At 38.6% G+C, this 14,307-nt stretch overlaps 1 protein-coding gene across 1 annotated transcript in view; it reads right to left on the bottom strand.

The window, feature by feature from the left end:
• The window catches only part of LOC134315172 (adhesion G protein-coupled receptor A3), a 339,202-nt gene that overhangs the window by 192,544 nt on the left and 132,351 nt on the right, over positions 1 to 14,307 (bottom strand). The window contains exons 8-12 of the mRNA XM_062996188.1: positions 11,099 to 11,263; positions 9,106 to 9,289; positions 8,616 to 8,765; positions 5,322 to 5,483; positions 1,128 to 1,328 (exon numbers count right to left, since the gene is read on the bottom strand). Coding sequence (XP_062852258.1) covers positions 1,128 to 1,328; positions 5,322 to 5,483; positions 8,616 to 8,765; positions 9,106 to 9,289; positions 11,099 to 11,263 — 862 coding nt within the window. The remainder of the gene's footprint in view (positions 1 to 1,127; positions 1,329 to 5,321; positions 5,484 to 8,615; positions 8,766 to 9,105; positions 9,290 to 11,098; positions 11,264 to 14,307) is intronic.

The following is a 14,307-nucleotide window of genomic DNA, read 5'->3' as shown; positions in this document are numbered from 1 at the left end:
CATTAAAACCACATTAAAACCACCTCCTTGTTTCTACACACATTGTCCGTTTTATCAGCTCCACTTACCATATAGAAGCACTTTGTAGTTCTACAATTACTGACTGTAGTTCATCTGTTTCTCTACATACTTTTTTAGCCTGCTATCACCCTGTTCTTCAATGGTCAGGATCCCCACAGGACCACTACAGCACAGGTATTATTTAGGTGGTGGATCATTCTCAGCACTGCAGTGACAGTGACATGGTGGTGGTGTGTTAGTGTGAGTTGTGCTGGTATGAGTGGATAAGACACAGCAATGCCATGTCATCACTGTCACTGCTGGACTGAGAATAGTCCACCAACCTAAAATATCCAGCCCACAGCACCCTGTGGGCAGCGTCCTGTGACCACTGATGAAGGCATAGAAGATGAATAACTCAAACAGCAGCAATAGATGAGCGATCGTCTCTGACTTTACATCTACACGGTGGACCAACTAGGTAGGAGTGTCTAATAGAGTGGACAGTGAGTGGACACTGTATTTAAAAACTCCAGCAGCACTGCTGTGTCTTATCCACTCATACCAGCACAACACACACTAACACACCACCACCATGTCAGTGTCACTGCGGTGCTGAGAATGATCCAACACCTAAATAATACCTGCTCTGTGGTGGTCCTGGGAGAGTCCTGACCATTGAATAACAGCATGAAAGGGGGCTTACAAAGCATGCAGAGAAACAGATGGACTACAGTCAGTAATTGTAGAACTAGAAAGTGCTCCTATAAGGTGAGTGGCGCTGATAAAATGGACAATGAGTGTAGAAACAAGGAGGTGGTTTTAATGTTATGGCTGATCGGTGTATATGGTGTTCAAATTGTCACATTATTCTGATATGTACAATACAGAAAGAACATCACGCTTTTTAATCTAGTCTCATGTTCTATAAAATATAATAGGAAAAACATCAGGGGGAAAAACAAAGCAGGTTCAGTAAAGCTGACTTGGCTTTAGCAGGATGTGACTTGGGTAAGAAGCTCTTCATTTAGACTAAAAGCTTTGAGTGGTAAAATTGGTAAAACTAAATTCACCGGCTGGCTCTATTTGCTCGTATTTACCAAACAACTACGTAATTCAGCTCTTACCTGACTGAGCTGGCTGTTGGGCGATACTGTCACGTTAGCTGTGTGGCATTTAAAATTAAGGAAAGTTTCATCCAGCGATCCTGAAGCCGCAGAAACACTGGCGACCGTGTCCTGACCTGGGTCAGCTACCACTGTACACAACACCCCCGTCACACTCGAGGGTCGGAGCATGAAGGTCTTGATGGCTATGTTGGGAGAGACCTGTGTGTGCAAAAAACAAATAAACAAAGACATAATGGAGGGTGTGTGATGCCGACCTAGTTTCTACTTATTTGACTGTTGAATAAAAATGAGTCCTTTGTGAGAGGGGTGCTGAATGAGACACAGACTTCCCAAATTCCTAAATAAGTATGCAATGAGTAAACAACACATTGGACCCTGTAACCTACATACATACCCAATGTGCTAATTGATTATGACAAATGGAAAGAAAACAGGCAAGTGATGCACTATGGGAATATCAGTAGTTAAATAAATACACATACATTTATACATTTATGAAAACAGTTACAGCCAATACAGATTTAAGCAGTGTCCCAGTTTGGAAATATTAAAATTTTCTTTTAACTACATTTACATTTTTTGCATTGAGCAGACGCTTTTATCCAAAGCAACTTATACCTAGTTCACACTACACGATTTTTACCCTGATTTTCACTCGGCGACTGGTCGGCGCTAGATTTGCCGGTTTGGGAGCAACTCTGGGTTCACTCGGCGATCGAAACTCGGCTCTTAATCGCTATGTGTGAACTACCCAACAACTCGATCCGAGCAGCTCGCCGAGCGCACGGCGACCGAAGCGAGATTTCTAGCATGTCAGATATCTGAATCTGAGTTGCCTGAATTATTTAATTGAACACATCTTGGCTTAATTTTAGCCAATGCTGGTCTCCTTCACAGACAATGATTGGCTAGTCCGAAGCTAGGAGGACCATTGGGATTCTGCATAACTGCTGGGATTATGAGCTCTGCTGGCTGATCGATGAGACGGGGGATAATGGAGATCAGTGAGTGACTCTCCAATTTCCGATCACCGACTGGTGACTTTGCTAGTTTTGCCGGCTCAGGAGCAACTCGGCGTTTGCTTTGCGATCAAAACTCGGCTCTCAATCGCTATGTGTGAACTGTTCAACAACTCGATCCGAGTGGCTCGACGAGTGCTCGGCGACTGAAGAGAAATATCTAGCTTGCTAAATATCTGGATATGAGTTGCCCGACTGGCAATGAGTGCTATGTCAAACAGCCAATGAGAATGCAAGATACGGGATGAGCGGAAACACCGGGGAGGAGTTGTAAAAAGGTGGGACAGCGGCGTGATATATTTTATATCAGAATACATCAGCACACACACAAGCTTTACAGTATTTCTGACCTAATCGTTCTCTACAAAACATAACATTAACGCTGCATTGCAAAAAATATTTATTAACCTCCAGCTCACTATAGAACAATCCATGCTCGCCATGTTGCCAAATCCACTCAGATTCATTTATTTTTTCTCCTTGATTTTACGCTGCACATCAGCACACAAACTTTGATTGCTTGCTACTAGTTGATGTGCATTTTTGGACGTGGTATCATTAAACCCCTCTTCACTTCTCACGTTTGTTTTTGTGACAGAACGTAGTTTGGGAGACCAGAGAAGCTCGCCTGCGATTCCAGTTGGTGATAGATTGTGTAGTATGAAACCCCCTATCGCCGATCAGTCGTGTAGTGTGAAATAAACAACAACTTAAAAGACTCCTGATTACAAGAGATCCAGTCGTGTAGTGTGAACTGTACAGCGACCTGAAGACTTGGAAAGTCGTGTAGTGTGAACTTGGCATTACAGTACTGTGACAGTATATTGTATAAGCAATTGAGGGTTGAGGGCCTTGCTCAAAGGCAGTGTTGGGGCTCGAACCAGCGACCTTTTGATTACTAGTCCAGCACCTTAACCACTAGTCTGCAGTTGCCCTAGTACCATTGACACAAGTGAAACAACCGACTTACATGTTTACTCCAGCCAATGGTGGATTTTACAAATAACACTAGTACGTACAGACTGCTGCTTATGCCAAAGATCATTCTCAATTCTGCCTTTTCTTCACTAGGCAGGGCGGCACGGTGGGTAGGTGGGTAGCACTGTCGTTTCACAGCAGGAAGGTCCTGAGTTTGATCTCTAGGTGGGGCGCTCCAGGTCCTTTCTGTGTGGAGTTTGCATGTTCTCCCCGTGTCCGCGTGGGTTTCCTCCAGGTGCTCCGGTATCCTCCCACAGTCCAAAGACATGCAAGTGAGGTGAATTGGAGATTCTAAATTGTCCATGACTGTGCTCGATATAACCTTGTGAACTGATGAATCTTGTGTAATGAGTAACAACCATTTCTGTCATGAATGTAACCAAAAAGTGTAAAAACATGATGTTAAAATCCTAATAAACAAACAAACTTCATCAGGCTCAACTAATTCTGTCTGTTGGGTACATGGCCAAGTCGGTGTCACTGGAATTTGAGACTCGGGTTTTGACCTATTGTATTACACTGCTGTGCTACAGCCAAATAACCAAAATGATCATCAATTTTCAAATATGGGCAGTTGTAGCCTAGCAGCTAAGGTACTGGACTAGTAATCAGAAAGTTGCTGATTTAAGCACCACCACTGCCAAGTTGCCGCTGTTGGGTCCTTGAGCAAGGCCTTTAACTCTAAATATTTGATTTTGTTTGCATTACTAAACACTCTTGTGTTTATCCAGTATCTCCAGTTCATTTTACCAGTGAGTTTTACTATTTGCATTACTTGTATTTTTGTAGCTAGCTGACTTCTAGGCTAAGTGATATTTGTATCTAGTGAGAAAATTAAACGATAATTTCTCTCAAGAGAGTTGAACATTACATTATTCCTTGAATTTACTAGGCTAATTTTCTGTTGCATGGCAGAGTGCTGGGTGAATACGGGGGATATCACTCACTGATCACCACACACACAGTCTCTGGAGGTCGCTTATGGCTTGTGGCCAATTAATTGCACTTATAAAGTGTTAAAGTGTTTTTTTTCCCAAGATAGTTATACAATATGTAGTGTGTAAGGTATAACTCAATAAAAAACAAATAGATAATGAAATTAACTCTTTCTGGTCAAGGCACCGGCAAGAGTGACAGAGGAATACACAAGAGTCTGAAGAGATGAAGAAACTACAAAAACTGATTATAAACATAATCAAAAGTAATGTTGAGAGTTAAACTAATGAATAACAATATAAAAAATAATATTATCTACAGTAATAACTGTTTTTACGTTACGTTATTTTAAATTTTAACGTTATGTTTTACACACTTTGGTTACATTTATGACAGAACAGGTAGTTACTGGTTACACAAGATACATGGACACTTTTAGTATCTCCAGTTCACCTCGCTTGCATGTCTTTGGACTGTGGGAGGAAATCGAAGTTCCAAGAGAAAACTCACACAGACACGAGAAGAACATGCAAACTCCACACAGAAAGGACCCGGACCACTCCACCTGGGAATCAAACCCAGGACCTTGCTGTGAGGCGACAGTCCTACCCACTGATCTACAGTAATAAAATATGTATTAAAATTTTTACTTTAGCCAATTTACAGTTTTATTACATAGCATTACATTTTTATACATATATTTATTTTCTTAGAAATATACACCGACCAGGCATAACATTATGACCACTGACAGGTGAAGTGAATAACACTGATTATTTCTTCATCATGGCATCTGTTAGTGGGTGGGATATATTAGGCAGCAAGTGAACATTTTATCCTCAAAGTTTATGTGTTTTTTTTTTTTTTTTTTTGTGATGGCTAGACGACTGGGTCAGAGCATCTCCAAAACTGCAGCTCTTGTGGGGTGTTCCCGGTCTGCAGTGGTCAGTATTTATCAAAAGTGGTCCAAGGAAGGAACAGTGGTAAACCCGCGACAGGGTCATGGGCGGACAAGGCTCATTGATACACATTGGGAGTGAAGACTGGTTTGTGTGGATCCAACAGACAAGCTACTATAGCTCAAATTGCTGAAGATGTTAATGCTGGTTCTGATAGAAAGGTGTCAGAATACACAGTGCATCACAGTTGCAGGGCTGTTTTGGCAGCAAAAGGGGGACCAACACAATTTTAGAAAGGTGGTCATAATGTTATGCCTAATCGGTGTATGTGTACATGTAAGTGTGTATTTTTAAATTACCTTTGAGATATTCTGGGTGTTTGTGTTAAAGGTGAGATCTGCAATGCACTCAACACACTGTACAATACGAGTGCAGGCACGTGCTTCGTTTTGAGCCATCCACAGGATGTGCTCCTCCACCTCCATCATCTTGCTGGCAATGTCTGAGACATAGCTCCCTAACTGCAGGGGAGAGTACGATGCAGAAGAAATGCCTGATTATTAACAGATACAATCTATTACTGTCTAATTTAACTTATTAAAGGATAGTAATGAATACATTTAATTGTTGTTTTAAAATTTTACCAATTTTTAGCACGTCCAATTTTTACCTAATTGCGTTATGCTTCCTCTCCACTGGAGCTGACCCCCACCCCTGATTAAGGAGAGCGAGACCCCTCCGTCCACACGCCCCCTCCGACACGTGTGCAGTAGTCGACTGCATATTTTCACCTGCACGAGTTCACATGCTGATCAGCTTTGTGCACGGAGAGCCACACCCTGAAACAGCATTATTCTTCGACTCTGTGCAGGCGCCATCAACCAGCCAGCAGAGGTCGTAATTCGCTTAGTCATGAGGAGTCCCTATCCGGCTCATCCTACCCTATGAACAACAGCCAACCATTGTTCAAGCAGAGCTGAGATTCGATATGATGTATTTGAAATCCCAGCTCTGGTGTGCTAGCGTGTTTTACCGCTGCGCCACCTGAGCGGCTGATTTCATTTTAAAATGTAATTTGCTTAATTATTCTTGTTTTGGAAAACCAATTTTTATATTAATTTCTTAATGTATGTGCATGTATCAAATAATGCAGTAGTAGCCTTATGGGTAGAGCTTCAGGCTATTGACCAAAAAGTTGTGGGTTCAAATACTGGCTCTGCCATGCAGCCACTGTTGGGCCAATAAGCAAGACCCTTAACCTTCATGGCTCCAGGGGCGGCGTACAATAGCTGACCCTGTGCTCTGACCTCAGCTTCTCAACACACTGGGATACGCTGAAAAAAGAATTTCCCTGTACTACATGAGTATATGTATATATGAGATCTGGAGAAGAGACAGACACCGACAGAGATGTGACTAATAATGTAACTATTAGAGTTAACAATTATCAATAACTTAACCCTAACTTATTATTCAAGTTCTTCTTAACTCTGGTGCCAGAAATTACCCACAGTCTACTGAATGATCCACTGACAGTAAAGATTCCCAACATTTTACCTCACATTACATGGAGCATATAGACTCAGGTTCTGTGATTAGGCTTTCTGATTTATCTGTGCTTTGTTTATCAGTCTCGCTGACAACATGTAATTAAATAATGATTTCTTATTAAAGTAAACATGATTAATGGCCTGATGTGATGGTCTACAGAACAATGCGATGACTACAAACCCAGGCTGACCTATAAATTATTCTTTATGGCCAGCTTGGTTCAAGCACAAAGTCTACTCATTAATCTTTCATATAAAAGCAAGAATGTAATAAAACAATGTATATGAGGTCTGAACTGGGATTTTTCTATAGGGAATATCAAAACACCAGTAGCATTAAGCATGCTGGTACTGTCTTTAAAAAACAATTATGCTTTACACAAGGTAATAAAATAAACTTAAAGTAAAAGTTCTCATCAGTTATTGATAGTTACAACTTACACCATTAATCAAAGCACTACATCTCTGTGATTCTGACTCAGTAAATAAATATTTAACATGTCTCTGTTTTAAACCGTAGCCTATTTTATTCTGAACCACAGTAAATATGTGAAAAGCAGGAAAAGCTGTTCATCCTGAATTTAAAAAATATGGTACATTATTGTGTATATATGGCCTATAATGTATATATAGTGTATATTATAGAGTGCATATATGGTGTATAATGTATATACTGTATATAATGTATATAATGTATACTGTATATACGTGTATATATATAAAGTATGTATATATGGTGTATAGAGTACATTCTTTTACAGTGTATATAATTTTTCAGTGTATATATGGTGTATAGAGTATAATATTTTAGAGTGTATATAATTTGTCAGTGTATATATAGTGTACAGTGTATATTATTTTATAATGTATATATGGAGTAAAGTGTATAGTAAAGTGTGCATATATGGTGTATAGAGTATATTATTTTAGAGTGTATATATAGTGTATATTTATTTACAGTGTATAATTAGTATATAGTGTATATTATAATGTGTATATATGGTGTATAGATTATATTATTTTAGAGTGTATATATAGTGTATAATAATTTACAGTGTATAATTAGAATATAGTGTATATTATGTGTATATATGGTGTATAGAGTATTCTATTTTACAGTGTATATATAGTGTATATTTATTTACAGTGTATAATTAGTATATAGTGTAAATTATAATGTGTATATATGGTGTATAGAGTATATTATTTTAGAGTGTATATATAGTGTATATTAATTTACAGTGTATAATTAGTGAATAGTTTATATTAAAATGTATATATATGGTGTATATAGTATATTATTTTAAAATGTATATATAGTGTATATTTATTTACTGTGTATACTTAGTATATTGTGTATATTATTTTAGAGTGTATATATAGCGTATATTAATTTACAGTGTATAATTAGTGAATAGTGTATATTATAATGTGTATATATGGTGTATAGTGTACATTATTTTATAATATATATAGTGTATATTATAGTGTTTATATATGATGCATAGAGTATATTATTTGATAGTGTATATAATATAGTGTATATTATTTTATAGTGTATATATATTAGGAACAGTGTATATTATAGTGTTTATATATGGTGTATAGACTATATTATTTTATAGTGTATATAATATAGAGTATATATTTTATAGGGTATATATATATTAGGAATACTGTATATTTTAGTGTTTATATATGGTGTATAGAGTATATTATTTGATAGTGTATATAATATAGTGTATATTATTTTATAGGGTATATATATATATTAGGAATAGTGTATATTATGTTATTAGATTTTTTGGTTTGATCAAATTTTGCTGCTGCTCATTACTGTGCTAAGCATGATCCACCACAATGATAGGTGGGGTCCTTTGGGGTCCCCTCCCACTGATGGAGGGGGTAAATAGGGGTTACAAAGTGTACAGAATGATATTTGTACATAGCAAGAGCTTGATTACAGTCAGTAAATGTATGCAAATTTAATATATGGTAGGTGTAGTTCATAAACTAATGAATGTACGTGCAGGATGTGACCCCATTTGTCTAATGACTGGAATTGAAATTAACTGCCGACAGCAGACCGGAAAGCTCTCTTACTTCTCGGATGCGATCTACAAGACGCGTGATTCTCTCTACAAGGTGCGTGACGAAGATGACATCCATCATGTCTCCAAACAGAGCTGCATTACTGGTCAGAGAGGAGAGCTGGTGTGCCAGGGGCAGAGCGTTGGATGTGTTTACTGGTAGCTGGAAATGTATTGAAAATATAGAGAATTGATTAAAGAAAAAAAAAACTTTAAGAATTGAGGTTTATTTACAAGATGAAATAGATCAAAACAGATGTACTTAAAGGTGTCTAGCCAACCTTTATGAGGTGCCTGAATTCTTTTCCTTTTTAAATATAAAAATATTTGCTTATGCTAATAAATACACACATTTGAAGATGATCTATGCCCTGGAAATTTATTAAATAGTAAAAAACAGAAGGGGTTAAATACTCATTCTCAATTCAAATGCTGTTCTCAGACATCTGGTATTTTTTTTTTTACAATTAACTGATGTAATAAAGTAAAAGGTTTTACTCTACCTTTGTCAATTCATGCAGAAGGCGGGTAAACTTGTTTGTATATGGGCACTGATTGTAGTCGTCCTCTGCCCACCGGCCGTGCTTATCACACCGGCGCCATGCCCTTTTCTCATGAGAGATGGACCCATAGTACGCTGTGGAACAGGGGAGGAAAGCCATAAAGCCAGCCTGGGTTTTAGGCCACCTGGAGAGAAGAAGAGCGGATTCAGTTCTGCAAAACGTATTAATGTGTTTATCATTACTATATGGTCCAGATGTCCTTTCACTTTAACATTTATTAAAATTTAATACTCACATATATGGCTACCAAAAAGTTTGCAGACTGTCATTGTTGCTGTCATTGTTTCTTTTTTAATTCTTTTTTGGAACTCTTTGGTACAAATCCACTTATTTCTGAAGATATTTGTTTTTTTATACTAAAAAATCAAAGGTGCCAATGATGTTGACCACAGCTGTATAATGAGGTATCCAAACATATAACTATGAGCTACAGTAGACCCTTGACTTACTTAACCTTATGTAATGAGTAACTATCGTTCCTGTCATAAATGTAACCAAAGTGTAAAACATGACGTTAAAATCCTAATAAACAAACAAACAAACGAACAAAAATTTGTGTATTTTTGTGACAGTGCTAATATACGTATATACTGTATATGCATTGGCCCCAAAGAATGTGCAGAGAAAGCGCAGTGGTGATAAAATGAAAAAATCTAATACTATTGAAAAAAAAGAAGGAAATGTATTATGGTGTATGGTACAGCACACGTACTGTACTGAAATGTGATGTGCTTTTTTAATGTACAGTACTACTGTGTATTGTTGTTTATTATTGTTTATTACAGGAATGTCTATTCTATAATTTAAGAATTAAGGGAAAATATACTTGTATTTAAAACAAAAAAGACCATTTAAGACATTAGAAAGGCTAGGTAAGGGGGTGGTTGGGAAGTCTGGCACAGATTTATTCTATTTACATTATTTCTTTTGGGAAAAATAGGTTTAACTAACAAACATTTTGACTTAAGAACTTAAGACCCTTCTGAACCAATTAAATTCGCAAGTCAAGGGTCCACTGTATTATTACTTTGTCTGCTGTGTGGCTGACTTTCTTTTAAATATTAATTCACGTCCATTATTCCATGCAAAAAAGAAAGAAACCGGCTCTGAACGAAAGTCAAGCTTACAGAAAGATGCTGAAAAGAGTTTTTTCTCAAGCTGTTGCCACACAGTTTAATGCGTTGTTTAAATATAATTGATTTTACACACCTGTTAGTAATAGATGTGGTTGTCACATTATTTTCCATGTAATTTAGCTTAAATCTTAGAGTGTTTAGTAAATTACTTTACTTAAGGTTTCATGTGAAGGTTATAGTCATTTTTCATGTGTGGAGTGTGAAAATGGCAAAAAAATGATTATGAGACACCTGAAACAATTAACACTCGTGTGCATTTGTTGTAAAGGGGGAAAAAAAACAAGCTTTTGTTGCCTTGACAATACAAAAAGCTAACGACTTATGAAATATGGAGTGCTAATTTTTCTCCAAAACAAAGAGCAGATTTTACCTAGAATTAAATCAGTGCTGTGCAGAAACAGCAGCAGTGAAGCCCTAGATGAAAACCAAAGTATAGCAAGTACAACACACAGTGCAACACAAGCCTGAAGTACAGAGACTCTCATCCACTGCAAGCCAACTTGCTTCACCTCATTAACTACTGACTGGTGCCTTGCCAGCCTCAGACATTGTTAATGACCGTGAAAAATGAGGAGCGTGTACAATTTGCTGTTTTTGGCCAAACTTGTATTGTGATGCCACGGAAGATTTGTTGCCTTGTAGAAGCGCTGTTGTGCACGTGTTTGATTAACCTTATGGATGTACTGCATCTTGAATGAAAAATACGTAGCTGAAGGTTATGGATGTGCACTGCGGCTGGGGCTGTAGCGAAATGTGTGCCAGCCTGCAGTGGGTTTGTGTTTCTTCTCCTGGCACACCTGAAGTCACCTTTGTTGCCGGTCACCCTCTCAGCCGAACAGTACAGAGCAGACGTCTGCAAAACCACAATCTCCATGCCAATGGAGCTGTTGCCACGGGAACTGGTCACGTGGCACTGCCAATTACCAGATACATCAGCGTCCACGTTGGAGAGGATTAGTTCACTGAGAGGAAGAAATAAAAAGAGGGAAGATTCTGTCAGGCCAGATACATTCAGCACATTAAAAGCCAGTTCAATTATGTCTTTTTTTAAATGAACACTAGAATACTAAAGCTGAGGACACTTTGCAGTTCTTCATTCACAGAATTCAAAAATGGCATATAGTTAAATGGGGAAAAACAACAAACCCGATTTGAGTTCCTTTCTGTTAATGTCTAGATGTGATTATGATCTATCGTGATTTCCTGCCAGCTATTTTTCACCTGTGTGTAAATTCCGCCATACCACATTGTTAATCAGGTCAGTAAGGTCATTTCAGCGTGCTGTTGAAAGGCTGTACAGTAGACCCTTGACTTACCAATTTAACTGGTTCCAAGGGCTGTTCTTAAGTCAAAATGTTTGTTAGTTAATCCTATTTTTCCCATAGAAAATAATGTAAAAAGAATTAATCCGTGCCAGGCCTCCCAAACCCCCCTTACCTAACCTTTCTAATGTCTTAAATGATCTTTTTTTGTTATAAATACAAGTATATCTTCCCTTAAATCTTAAATTATAGAATAGACATTCCTGTAATAAACAATAATAAACAACAATACACAGTAGTAATGTACTGTACATAAGAAAACATGTTACATTTCAGTACAGTACATGTGCTGTACCATACTCCATAATAAATTTCCTTCTTTTTTTATAAAATGTATCTACCAGAGACAACAATAACTCTCATATTTCTCTATTATTTCCTTCTTTATTTCAACAGTGTTGTATTTTGTACGTGTAATTGCACGAAAGAAAGAATACTTTACTGAGCCGAATTCCTTCTTCTCTCTCACTCACTGTCCCCTCTGATACACAGTGACAGCTACTGGCAGAAGTAATTATACAACAACAAATAGTAATAGATTTGTTCATTTTCTCAGCACTATGCTTCCTCTGCACCTTCTCTGAGGCCATTTTAGTATAGAATTTTACAAAATATAAAGAAAACACCGAAAAAACACCATCTGCTGTCCGAATGTCCGCTCACTGTACTGTATATACAGGTATATAGAGAGAAATGGTTGGCGTCAACTTGTGCGTGAATTTTGGTTCGTAATCTGAAATTTGTTCGTATGTTAAGTTGAAAAAGATTGTTCGTATGGTAAACCGTTCGTACCCCAAAGGTCTACTGTATTTAGTAATGACAACTGAAGTTGGCAACTTTTGTGCAAAAAAGAGTAGTAAAGTGAACATCTTGTAATCATATTATATCCACATTGTTTAGGGTATCAAGACAGTGTATTTGTTTTATTAAGCTCTTTCCCATGTAAAAGAGCTTAATACACCAATCAGGCACAACATAATGACCACCTTTCTAATATTGTGTTGGTCCGCCTTTTGCTGCCAAAACAGCCCTGACCCGTCGAGGCATGGACTCCACTAGACCCCTGAAGGTGTGCTGTGGTATCTGGCACCAAGATTTTAGCAGCAGATCCTTAAACTCCTGTAAAATGTGAGGTGGGGCCTCCATGGATCGAACTTGTTTGTCCAGCACATCCCACAGATGCTCGATTGGATTGAGATCTGGGGAATTTGGAGGCCAAGTCAACACCTCAAACTCGTTGTTGTGCTCCTCAAACCATTCCTGAACCATTTTTGCTTTGTGGCAGGGAGCATTATCCTGCTGATAATGAGCATTATCCACAGCCATCAGGTAATACCGTTTCCATGAAAGGGTGTTCATGGTCTGCAACAATTCTTAGGTAGGTGATACGTGTCAAAGTAACATCCACATGGATGGCAGGATCCAAGGTTTCCAAGCAGAACATTGCCCAAAGCATCACACTGCCTCCGCCGGCTTGCCTTCTTCCCTTAGCACATTCTGATGCCATGTGTTCCCTGGGTAAGCGACGCACACGCACCCGGCCATCCATGTGATGTAAAAGAAAACGTGATTGATCAGACCAGGCCACCTTCTTTTATTGCTCCGTGGTCCAGTCCGATGTGCCAATTGTTGGCACTTTCGGCGGTGGTCAGGGGTCAGCATGGTTTGCGGCTATGCAGTCCCATATGCAACAACTGTGATGCACTATGCACTGCTCATATTTTAGTAGCTAACTTCTTAAAAACATGACATAAAATTGCCAAAACATTTAGAAATAGGCCATGGTTTCCAGTAATGCAGATAAGAAAACCAACAGACGATACCCATGTGAGACTGTGACACTGGGAGAACATGGGAGGACTCCAAACAGAAAGTAGCCAGAGGCAAAGTGTGTAAAGCTGGAGCAGGAGCAACGCTAGCTGTAATACCAAGCGAGAAAAATCAGCACGGTCAGCAGGATGTTAAAAGTCAATTCCCACAGGAGTAAATATATGCAGACACATTTCAGGGTAAAGGATTTATCCTTGTCCGAAGTTCAAGGCCAGCTGTTCTTTGCTGACTTAACACCTGCATTTCCCCCAAGAATAATCTGATTTACTTCAGTCAATCCGAAAACAGGAATCCTTACAAATATGTAGAGCTAAAATTGAAACTAGGGTGGCACTGTGCCCTAGCTTCTAGAAAGTCCACAGCAATGTGGATCCTGAGGCCACTGGTTTGATGAGGCATGGTTTGGCCATGCCTGATCAAACCAGTGGCCTTAGGATCCACATTGCTGTGGGCTTTCTAGAGGCTATGGCACAGTGCCACCCTGGTTTTAGGTTGGAGGGGCTGCCAACTGAACATAAAAGTGAGATTAACTTAAAGCAACGTAGTGTGGTTGGAGTTACAGCTAGGTGTGACAACATCTGGATCACGGTTCGACACACCAGTTTAAACCACTGTAAAAATCATCCTTGGTTTAAATGCAACTGGCTGTTTAACATCATGCATAATCAGGAATGACGTGTTGAGGTGACTGATCATTTTACAGAATAAGCCTAACCCAATTCTTAAAGTATGACTGCTTTACAGGCTCCGTATAACAACTATATATTTGGGTGTAACCTGCTACCGGCAGGCTGGGCGCCTACATGGACATGGATAACTAATGCAATTACGGCCTCTGCTGGCTGATAGATTGT

This window comes from Trichomycterus rosablanca, chromosome 5, assembly GCF_030014385.1.
Source record: "Trichomycterus rosablanca isolate fTriRos1 chromosome 5, fTriRos1.hap1, whole genome shotgun sequence".
NCBI classification, from domain to species: Eukaryota; Metazoa; Chordata; class Actinopteri; order Siluriformes; family Trichomycteridae; genus Trichomycterus; species Trichomycterus rosablanca.
This window is presented reverse-complemented; position numbering and strand designations above follow the sequence as displayed.